Source organism: Pleuronectes platessa, chromosome 7, assembly GCF_947347685.1.
Source record: "Pleuronectes platessa chromosome 7, fPlePla1.1, whole genome shotgun sequence".
NCBI classification, from domain to species: Eukaryota; Metazoa; Chordata; class Actinopteri; order Pleuronectiformes; family Pleuronectidae; genus Pleuronectes; species Pleuronectes platessa.
The window spans coordinates 17,537,713-17,549,307 of NC_070632.1; the positions used below are offsets into that span (position 1 = coordinate 17,537,713).

Consider the following 11,595-nt stretch of genomic DNA (forward strand, 5'->3'; position numbering starts at 1 on the left):
CCAATCAGATCGAAGGGTTTTCTTCACTGCATCGGAATCTGTGCTGCTGCTGCCGCTTCATCTGTGAGATCTGAACTTCACAAAATGTCACAGTATCAGTGAGCTGCCACTGATGGCTGAGAGAGGAGAAATCCACTTATCTTTTTTACCTGCAGTCTTTCTCCAAATGTCATATTCTTTTTTTTTCCAAATTGACACAGTATGAAGTGTGACAAATGAAAAATGAACATGAAAAAGGATCTCTCAGGATTAGTGCAACAAGGGATCGATAATCTAATGATAGGGATGATACCTAGAGTTCATAGAAACTATTTTCCTCATAAAACAGCCTTATTTAAAGTCATGTGCTCTCATGTTTGCCATGACAGTGAGTGTGTCTGTAGGTTTGCAGGCTGTCAGGAGATGTTACACACCTCGAGAATTAAAAACGTGTGATCGTTGTGTCAGTGGACGCTGCCACAGGAGGTTATTTCATCCTCTTTTCTTTTTTTTTTAAGTTGCAGTCACCACTGTCACCTTTGCTGCTACAGGAGCTCGCCACACAAAGGCCAAGTGTCAAAAACAACAATGCAAACCTCAAAGAATTTGGGATGCAGCTGAAGATTATTTACCTCATTGGTTTATTTGCCCTTTTTTCCTTAGAATAATATTTGTTTATTCAGATAAAATGTCAATGTATTGAGAGAAAACTCGTGAAAATGTCCCACAAGCCAAGGTGACATCTACCAATCGCTTGATTTCATGTGATGTCTTGACCTTAGGATATAAAGTGCCTTGAGATAATGTTATGATTTAGTGCGATACAAATTAAATTGAATTGAATATGTCAGATTTCATTGGGTGTTACATTTCAGAAGTAAATGCAGCTGATATTTGGCATCTTTTTTTTTTTAAATGACCAAATTTAATTTATTTTAATTGTTTTACCAATGCATATCTGAAAATAAAACATTTGTTTTAATCTGTCGATGCATCAATTAATATCATGATGCTTATTTGGGTTTCATTCATTCAATTAGTTACGATAGCATATATTGTTATATAATTGGGAAAAAATCGTGAAAAAAACTTGATATATGACAAAATAAGTCTTGGCCATTTGGTCTTAATTTATTTATTCATCCTTTTCTATTATGTATTTTGACCAAAAGGACCATAACATGTATTCACTTAAAACATTTATGGTGTTTAATGGGTCTTGAATGTTTCAAAGTGTCTTAGTGAACCCTGCAAGCCAAAAACATGCACTGCATTACTCACACCCCTGCTTTTGTTTTAAGCCTCAAAACGTGCCATAATTACAAGAAGCCGTGTAAAAGAAATGAAGACATGTGTCCGTAGCAAAGTGCCAATTATAGATGAGCCAGACCCAGACACAAACAGGGCTCTAACACAGAGACACAGAGAGTCTGCTGTCTCTCAGTGAATTACTAAAGTTAATTGCCCCTAATTAGGAGGCTTGATTAGGGTTCGGCTCCTGATTTAAGAGGAAACCAGCAGTGATGAGCCCCGTCTGAATTTCACTATATAACTTCCTTTTAATGAGTTGGTTGTTTAATTGTTCCTCTTGAAAGACCTGATGCATAAATACAATCCATTTGTCACGGCTAAGATGGAGCCTCGCTTCCTATATAATGTCATTATATATGTCCTTTACTGATGTTAGCTGTGGAAGCATTTTTTGTAAGCTGAGAACATCAGCCTCCGAAAAATCCCATGTGAGAGGACACAGATGATGTGTGTTCTTCTATAATATGTTTATAGACAGAGGACGTTGATCCGCCTCGCACGACATTGACACATGGCTTTAATTTCGACAAGATTTGAAAAATGCTTTTAATTTCCGATTCCCAAAGCTGCTGCACGGCTCCGTTAGTTCTCCCGTTTAAACTCCAAACCTAGAGCCAGAAGCACATCGTCAGACCAAACTTTCCATTTACCCAGTATAAACACTGCATAAAGTATTCACGTCGGATCATTTCGGAGTTGCCTGTTACGGAGAGCTATAATTAGATTGCCTGGGCTTGAAAGGCTTGCAGGGTGTTGATCATTGTTATTTCATGAGGCATGCAGTGCTATGCATCTCACTCTCAGACCAACCGGCTTCCACTTCCAGACAAGCAAGGCCCTCAAGATATTCATAAATACAAAAAGAATAACTTCATAATAGCCATTAATCATTTGAGGCATTTCTTTTTTTTTTTTTACACTTATAGTTAGAAGATTTTTATTTTTGTGCAGTTGCGTGTTTGTTTCCTAAAGCAGATACAGAATACATGCAGGGTATATGGGTGACTCAACATAAAGTTTCTGAAGATGTTGGTCCACCACAAGCTGCCAGATCACCTCCAGTGCACACTGACATTCATTTGTTATCTGTTTGGACTCTTCCAACAGGATACTCCTTTATTCTGTGTTTTGATCATGACCCCTACAGATTGTATCATTGTCATCATGCACCTCTGAGCATAAATTGTGTGACAGCGCCCCCTGGCTGTATTATTTTAAACGTATTGAAATGGGTACAAATGCTGCATGTTAGCACCAGTTGTTTTTCAGATTTTTAATGATTGCACCGACATCGACCAGTGAGGGACATTAAGCAAATATTTCACTTCTAACTGCATCACTGCCTGTTTTTTGTAATAAAAGTACTCCTTAGAAAAGCTTATTATCTTATTCTGTGACCTCGTGAATATAAGATTCAAATAAAACATTCTATATTGAACTGAGTCAGCCCAGGAGTAAATAATCTTACCACAGTACAATTGCTACTTTGGAGGCTTTATTAGCATCTGTGCCTGATCGTTTTGATGTGGCAGGAAAGAATAAAAACACTCCAACTGTGTTGTTACCTGGAAACATCAAGCTTTAGACTAGTTGATATCCAGAGCTCTTAAAGCTTCAGACATGCCTGGGTTCAGAGTGTCAGAGAAGGACACGTGTTCATGGGAGGAAGCTAAAGGGACAGACAAAAGCATGAGACATAACACAGACCCAAGCATCCCCACAGGTTGTGATTACAGCTTACAGTTTATGAAAAAGAAACACTTGGATAAGATGCAAGTTTTAAAAAACAATTATTTATAATATGATACAAAGGATATTCTGTGCAAGAGGTTGTTTGGGGCTATGAAAACCTGTACATTATGGACAAAGCACTTAAAACTCATTTAGCAACCTGACAGCAGACCATGGCCACTGAGCCGCGACTGTGTCGAACAGCAAACTACCGAGATACTGTTTTATACAAATGGTTTCCACCTGTATACAATGGCTGTATATGATTAGATTACATATTTATATAAAGTGCAAAAGAAACAAGCACTTGCAGTGAAGGCCTGAAGTGCTGAGTGTAAACCCACCACCACATGCTCGATGCCTTCACATCACATGGCCGGGTGGCTGAGCAAAAGAAAACCCATGAACAGACTTGGCAGGACAGTAACGCAAACTGTTGGCCATATAGTTCAGCTGCAGAATATAGACTGTAATACAAAAATGTATGAAAGGGTTACCAATCTGTGCAATAGATTGAATCTTACAAATATAATCCATATGAACAGTTGTGAAAAGTTACCTAAAATTCCCCTTTTTGAATTATTATAAATAGACACTTGTTGTTTTCCTGCTCCTTCTACATTGAAGCATAGCACCACATGATGTCATCTTTATGTTCAACCTTGAATATGAAATAACCTGAAATTCGCCGGAGGATTCATTCCTCCTTATTTCAGGGGAATAAGACATCTTGGACGTTAAAGATATAAGAAAATATATGCACTGTTAGTGACTAGATTACATGCTTTGTTTATAGTTCATAATCTGGTTTGACTCTATAAATGTTTCAAGGTTAAAAGAAAAGGGATGTGAAGCCAGCATCACAGTTGAGTATCAAGAATACAGGAGAGCAAAGAGGCATCAAGCGGTCCATCAGACTCTGTCCAGCACCTCTCCACGCCCCAAAAAAGTGCCAGCAGCCAGGGATTCTGGGGGATTGACTACTGCTGGGAACCCTGTTAAAAGACGTGAACATCATAGTGTCAGGAAATGTTTCCGAGTACAATCTGTGTTTTGTTACTACAGGTCATGGTTGTGTGACTTTGGTTCTTACTGAGTTGGTTCTTTTGCGTTTCCAGCAGTCTGGATTGAGTCTCTTCTGCTCCTCAGCCAGAGCTTTGGCCTCCATCGTGTACATCCTCCTCTCCTCAGTCTTCATCTTCTTCCACTTGTCTCCCAGGATGACACTAATGGCTCTGGGGTGAAAAGTAAGAGATGGACTATGAAGGATTTACCTTTTCATACGTTTACCTCAACCGGATCTGTCATACTTTCTTTTACTCGATCATTTTCCATTCCCTTTACAATGAAAATATGTTTATCTCCAAACAACGTTACTAACATAACTTTGAACACACAGAATGTAAATGGTCAAAAAAGAAAACACAATGCTGCCTAATGATATTACTAAACTGAAATGAAAATAACACTTAGAAATAACATATTTGCTAGAGGTAGCGAGGCAGGACTCTAAATTATCTATAATAAGCTGGATACAACAATTATAACAGAGTGAGAGTGGCATCAAAGAGCGACAGAGCCCTGTCACAAGACGAGAGCAGAGTTGACCAAAAGCGGAGGATTTGATGAAAACAAGGGTGTCCACTTATTGTAGTATTACTTTGGATATAAACCCAAAGCCAAAAGGGCAATTACACATGTAAAATGAGCAAATATGCAAACTACAATCTGCTGAAGTGGTAGAAACACTCGAGGCAACACTTAATCTCCACATTGTCAAGTGCAACTGAAGTAAGCACTCTGAAGAGATTGAAGCGACACGATTCTCTTGTAAAATGTCCTTTATATTCAGTAACACTGATGTTGTGTGCCTTCATACTGGATATTACAATGTAACACGGCCACACTACAAACTGTAGCAGTGCTCTCATAGTCTTTTTTAGAATTTGGGATCGCTCTGTTCAATGTTTAGCTGTTTTGGAACCATTGCTAAACAAATATTTCTCTCTGCATTCGGGCCTCTCATGCTCACGATTTCCATAGTGTAGATTCTAACCCTAGTTTCTGTAAACTCTTTCTCTTTCTAGACTTTCTCATCCCGTACTTGGCAGGCATGCTCGCTTGAGCATTTGTAGTCGTTTTAGTCTTCTTCACTGGTCGGAGATGTTTTGTAAAATAAAGGTTGTGTGACACCTTGATAGAAACACTAACCTAAATTAGTTCTGATTTCATATATATGACAGTGTGGATGACTGCAGCAGAGGCTAGTGTCCTTTGTTTACCTGTTGTCCTTCCCAGGATACATCTGTGTGTACTCCACTCTGTACTTCTTGGCAAAGAGCATGAAGGCATTCATTGGCCGCTTGCATCTTGTGGGCGTGGCAGCGATGGCTGTCCCTGAGGTTTGGCTCCGGTTTGATTTGCTACTTGAGGATTGCGGGGAGCTGGAGCGCTCGAGCTTGTCACAGTCCAGACTCACAGCGCCTCCACTGGACAGGGAGGTCCTGCGCTGACGAGCCATGCTGCTGAGAACATACACTGCTGAGGAATCTAGTGGGGTGAAGTCGTAACTGCAGGATAAGGAAGGAGAAAACAGAAACATTGGTAAATATTATGAGTCTCTAATCATACACGTTTTTATCATTTAGTTTTTTGTAGTGTGTGTGATGTCACATCACACACTCCCATAAGTATAAAAAAATATCCCCTTGTCAGTTTCAAATTTTGCATCACACTCATTGAAATTTTCATTCGTCTTTCTTTTAAAAAGGTTTCAAATAAAGTCTTAAATCGTCTTGTAAACCATTGGAGATGTGCTATATAGTCAAATATTTATAAGCCAGATATTTACCTTCTTCAAAGAGGTTGTGCTTTTATTTGGTGTCTGTTTGCTAGCAGGATAACTAATACTAAGTAAATAGTGGTTATATTGAGGGTTCAGGGAAATACCCAGGAAATGCATGCAAGTCTGTGTAAAGTGACCTGTGACAACGTGTGTGTTTATACGTGTGTGTTAGAAAGAACTCAATACAAGTATAAAACAGTTCTTCAGACAGATGGATACAAAGCCCTCTTTGCTCTTCGGGTGGATAACTCTACCCCACAAGTCTGATACTTACACAAGGTAAGAACCGATTATTTAGAAGTGTGTACCTTCTGAAAGTGTCAAAAACGACTGAGTCATCACAGTTAATGGCATCTGGGTGGTTTGGTGGCAGGCACACGTCACCGAGCTGCATCTCATAGCAAGGGATCCCATGGTGCACCACAGTTAGGCTTGGATAAAAGGAAGACCAACCTAAAAACAAAGAAGGAAAATTAAGGATTACCTTAATCTAAAAGCTATTTGCATTTGGCAAATATTTCAAAGAAGGATAACGTCACATTCTATTATCTCTTACCAACAAATCTGACATTTATTTAATTATGTTTCTCAAAACACAGAAAGCATAACCTGCTCTCTTTTTCTAGTAAATTAACACTGTATTTCTATATTTACCTTAACAGGAAATATGAAGTTATTTTACCTTTATTTCTGACAAAAAATGGGTGATCTAGTCGGCATTCAGCTGTTAAAAAGCTCTCATCAGGTGAGCCGGGGTCAAAGGTCAGTTTAAGAGCCGCCTGGCCAAAAGATACTGTCTCCTCATGGCTCACCAGCTTCAGCCCCCCTAAGCCATATCTCTGTAAATGCAGTAAAAGCCGATTAAGACAAGGTTTTACTTACACACAAGTTGAACTATAAATGAACCCAACACTCAAGAAATTCTGAAGTAACTTAAATTTGGTGCCTCATTAACTGAAAGGTTAAGAAATTTACAAGAATGAAAAAGGACATCCCCACTGAAAATCACCAAGAATTTGTTTTATGACTCATTCAGTCTGTCCCCTCGTGGCCATTCCAAGCCATAATAATTTAAAGTTCACAGACAAACTGGGTCGATTAAAATTGCAAAAATAATGCACATAAGGTCTACACAACTGGACGAGTTTTCCACAGCATTACAAATTCTTATGAAATATTTTCAAGACATACAGAAGTTATTTATCTTTGTCTAACCTTGAGAGATGAGGGGGATGGCATCATGGTTTCATCCTCTGAGTCATCATCTGAATCCCTGAGTTCATCGGCTTCCTGCCACTCTACATTAGGGCCGCGATGGAAGCGCAGGCGAGTTCCTGAATAATAAGATGATGAAAGAGCAGATGTGTGTTGGTATCGATAAGAGGATATTAGGAAATGAGTGCAATGCTGCTGTTCAGACACCAGAGGTCATTAAAGTCATTTTTATCCTTGTTCAGATACTTGTAAAAGGGAGGATTCATTCAAAAAAGTGAAAACTAAAACTTCACCTCCACCCCTCCTTGTCATCAGCCTTTTAAGGCCAGAGCCGATACAGGAATAATCTGTACTTTTTTATACCATTACTCTACTGATAAACATGAATGAAAAACTTGACTTTCAGAAAAAAATAAATTGTGTGTTTTTTGTGAATTTTTGATGAAATGACAGAGGCATACATTTAGAGATTCATGAAAACATCATTGAATGAATTTACTGTCTTTTCATGGGCGGGGTACATGTCTTCACTAGACTGGATTGTGCCTTTAGGCTATAACGGCATTCTTTTCAAGAAAGGTTGACAGTCACTTCAGCTGGTGTGAATGTACTGTAATAGAAGCATATGCTGTGAGAGTGTGTACCTTTCAGGAAGCAATGCCAGGCTGTAGAGGGCCAGGAGTGAGACCAGGCCATGTCTTCATCATCAGAGAAGGACGAGGACATTGAGAAAACACCCGACTCTGATTCACTACTAGCCTGTCATAGATGATAGAAAACATCTTACAATGACTTGAGTAAAACAACGAATTTCAGTTTGAATGTCATGCAGAATTTACTGTTTATGGATAATTATGATTTTTAGGAATAGGGGATTTTTTAGAGTTTCAGAAGCTGGAAGAGAAAGGTTACCCTGATACGCCTGCTGCGCTCCCTGAGGTGGCCTCTGGACGGGTTGGGTGCGCTGCTGGCTAATGGTGGCCGTGCGTAGGAATGTAAACTATTACTGTTGCCAAAGATGTGGACTGGAGCTGATCTGTAAAAATGTAATAAATAAATATATATGAATTAGTAAGTTATAGTGTAATACACCACACATATGCTTACAAGATAACCAACAATACTTTTGCAGGGCGGATACATTTGTAAGACATGAGCATACATTTCTTACATTACATAGACATAAAGAAATTGATAAGTGAACATATTAATGATACTGTCTATAACATATTTGTAGCTGAATGTTATCCTGTAAAATACTTGGTTATTGTAATTTGATATTAGATTTCAGTTATGTGGCTATTCCTGCTTTCTGGAATCCCAGGTATACTAGTGGGCACTTGTTACTCTGTGCGATGACGTCTCTTTGTGTTTATGTCACATGTAGACAACCGTAAGACATAACTTATCTCCATACTACCACATATTTGTACAAACCTCTTATGTGGGGCATTCTTTAGCAAAGGGCTCTGAGGACTGGTGGCAATGTTGGCCAGTTCAGTGAGCCAGTTGGTCCTGGGGGAACAGCTGAGCTCCTGGTGAGACACTCCTGCTCTGACCTGAAATAACCCAGGAGCCCTCTGGTCCTCCTCCACCTCCTGTAGCTCTGGCATGTCATCTAAAGAGAGGTTAACAATATTATTCATAATACACATGAGGCGGGTAAAAATATAAAGAATGTGACTTGTTGCTGCTGCAGTGTTTTACCGTAATCCATGTGGCACCCAGGTGAGGAAGGCAGGTCTTCGTTACACTTGAGTGGATCAAAAGACTCGTCCATTCCCACAATGTCCTGTAGTTTCCTTTTTTCTCTTTGCCTATTTTTTAAAAAAACTTGGCGACGGGTCCGTTTACTAAGCATCCATCACCATGTTCTGCCACGTCGGCTGGTTTTAGACACAACAAAAACACAAAATTAGAGCTTTCACAGACAAAGTGTTGAAAGGTCTACTAAAGCCATTAAAAAGGAAAAATAGTTAATATTAGGAGAATAAAGTTGCAAATTCACGAGAAGTAGGTGATAGGTTTTTGGGTTTGTGTCATTATAGAGGGGGCATATCAGATCAGCATTTAGCCTGTTTTAAAATGTCCCTTGTTCAGTTATACTTTACTGAATGTTTCACAAATAAGAAAAAATGTTAGCTTATCTAATCTTATCATCACATCAGAACCAAATCATCATAAGTATCAGGACCTTGAAAAGATTGTGTAAGTGTCTGTTTAAAGTAAGAAACACAGACTCGGAGGAAGTTGCCTCTTTACTTGAGGACAAAGTCACAATGTTACAAAATGATTCTCGAACAAAAGAATAATATAGCCCAAATACATACAGAGTGAGACTGTAGCACAGTTTTTTTTTAACAAATTGTAATTGCATACATAAGACTAAGTGTTAATATGTGGATTTTTTTTTTTGTAGTCAAATTTAGGTTTTCATTGACACACGATGAAAAGATCCATTGAGTGAAGACACTAACACAATAAACATTGACTGTCAAAGATATGTGAGGACTCCAGTTAAATAACAACGGGTCCGATCGCCACAATAGAGTCCATGTATGGTATGGACATGCTGAAAAAGGATAGGCGGTCTGTGGGGACTCCTTTGTCTGTGAATCCACACAGTGCAGCGCTGTGGCTGGTCACGTGCCCCGCTGCGTGGAGGCCTTGTTTATAAACTTGAGAGGATGTCGCGCATGCGCAGCAGAGCTCATTCATTCATGGCTGCGTAGCAAAAGTGATGATTTTAAGGAATTCGCGTTGAAAAGTGTTGAGTGAATGTTCAAAAACAGCGAGAGGATAAAACTACGAAGGGATATCAACGACAGGAAGAGACAATTGTGTGCTTATATGGAAATTGTCTCGTGTTTGAAGACATGCAAAGTATAAAAAACAGTGTAAAGTATCAAATAAGCGGTGGGCCTTGTACTATACGGTTTTTAAGAGAATAAATAATGTTTATAAGCGATCTGACAAGCGAACCACAGTCGCTGCGGGGTCGGAAAACCCGTCGCTCCTTCCCCGTAAAGGCGTATTCACTTGAAAGACGTCGTGTGCAAAATGTGATAAATGCATAATGCTGGTTTAAAGTGCGTGGCGTGGTGGTTTAAAGTCGGGGCCTGCTGCCCCCCCCCCGTCCTCCTCCACAGCAGCAGAGTCCTCCGCTCAGACCCACAGGCCGTGGCTCTAACACTGTAAACAAAAGAATGTCAACAAGTTGAGGCATGACGCAACCACCGAGCTCCGTTCGAAATGAATGACAACGAAGCGTCCCTGAGCTTTAACAAATTCCTGACCACACGGATCCCAGGGGCTCAGGCGCGCTGGGCTCACTGGTTTCAGCCCACGGAACTGCTGTCGGGTGGGTTTGCTATCATCAAAACAACAAGCGTCACAGCGAGAGATAGAGAGAGAGAAAAACAGTGGCGAGCCCAACCTGTGATTCTACGTGGAATAAAAAGCGTGACAGCCCGGTTCAAATACAGCGCTAGGCTCGCGGAGATGTGGACGACACGATGCTAACGATAAAAGCGACTTTCGACGGATTATTTCTTGGGGAAAAAGTCAAGAAGTTCCCACTTACCAGACCTGTCGCCATCAAAAAACTATCTGGCATTCGCTCGATGGGTGGGAATGAATGTCTCCAGAGGAAGAACGCTATTGGTGGGCAAGAACGTCAATAACGAAAGTTCTGGTATTCTATTGGTTGAAGCTGTTGAGAAAAATACAGAAGGCGGCGCCACGTTTGTTGCTCATCACGTCATTGGATGAAAGTGCGTGCCTGTTATTGCCCAGTAACAGCTGATTGGCAATAACAGGAACAATACATGTTATTTTCCTCTGCAATGTTGCGACTAAAGCAAAAAGAACTTGGACAAATGTCTTTCTAGATTCTAATGCTTTTTTCCCCTATTGTGATACAATCGTTTCAGTTGCCGGGGTACAAGATCTAGTGCGTGGACAAAAGAATGACGATGAATGAAAAAGGAATGAATGGTGAAGAAGTGAGTGAATGCACATCTGTGAACTGGTGGTATTTCCTTTGTTTTATTTCCTGTATTACGTCCTGCCGGAATGAAATCAAAAGCTGCATGGCCCAAAACTTTTCTGTACATAAATGATTGGAATTCAGAGGTGATTATAATTACACCCCCTGGCCGTATAGCATTATTAACAATCTCTACTCTAGTCTGGGTGCCCTATTAATCAATGAATGTAAAGAGCCCTGTAACCCAGGAGTAATTTATGATTCTGAGCTGTGTTTTCATGCTCAAGTGACCAAGTGGTGCATCCTGCTTTGCCCAGCAGTTTAACTAAAATTAGATCATTCCTTTCTTTTACAGACTTGTCATCCAAACTCCTTGAGATCCTCCAGCAGAGCCCTACTAACTGTATGTTCATCATGCCTGGTTTCTCTGCGATGAAGATGGTGTAGTTATATTTCATAAAATGGAGCAATATTTGCTTTATTATTTTTCATATGCATACTTATATATACGTTTGAATGATGTACT

The 11,595-nt window shown here is 39.8% G+C and overlaps 1 protein-coding gene across 1 annotated transcript; it reads right to left on the reverse strand.

Annotated features, from left to right (window-relative positions):
• Positions 1–2,763: 2,763 nt before the first annotated feature.
• hbp1 (HMG-box transcription factor 1) lies at positions 2,764–10,760 on the reverse strand. The gene is made up of 11 exons (XM_053427422.1): positions 10,665–10,760; positions 8,789–8,967; positions 8,519–8,699; positions 7,994–8,117; positions 7,726–7,840; positions 7,082–7,200; positions 6,549–6,705; positions 6,175–6,319; positions 5,304–5,591; positions 4,115–4,256; positions 2,764–4,016 (listed from the first exon to the last, which is right to left on the reverse strand). The coding sequence occupies exons 2-11, from the start codon at positions 8,940–8,942 to the stop codon at positions 4,002–4,004; spliced, it is 1,440 nt and encodes a 479-aa protein (XP_053283397.1). The 5' UTR covers positions 8,943–8,967; positions 10,665–10,760; the 3' UTR covers positions 2,764–4,001.
• Positions 10,761–11,595: the final 835 nt, after the last annotated feature.

Excerpts from the sequence above, each read along its gene's own strand:
- hbp1 (XM_053427422.1), bottom strand. The coding sequence starts at position 8,942 with ATGCTTAGTAAACGGACCCGTCGCCAAGTTTTTTTAAAAAATAGGCAA. Across the intron at positions 7,841-7,993 it reads AGCGCAGCAGGCGTATCAGG|GCTAGTAGTGAATCAGAGTC; the intron begins GTAACCTTTCTC and ends CATCTATGACAG. Across the intron at positions 7,201-7,725 it reads CTGGCATTGCTTCCTGAAAG|GAACTCGCCTGCGCTTCCAT; the intron begins GTACACACTCTC and ends CTTATTATTCAG.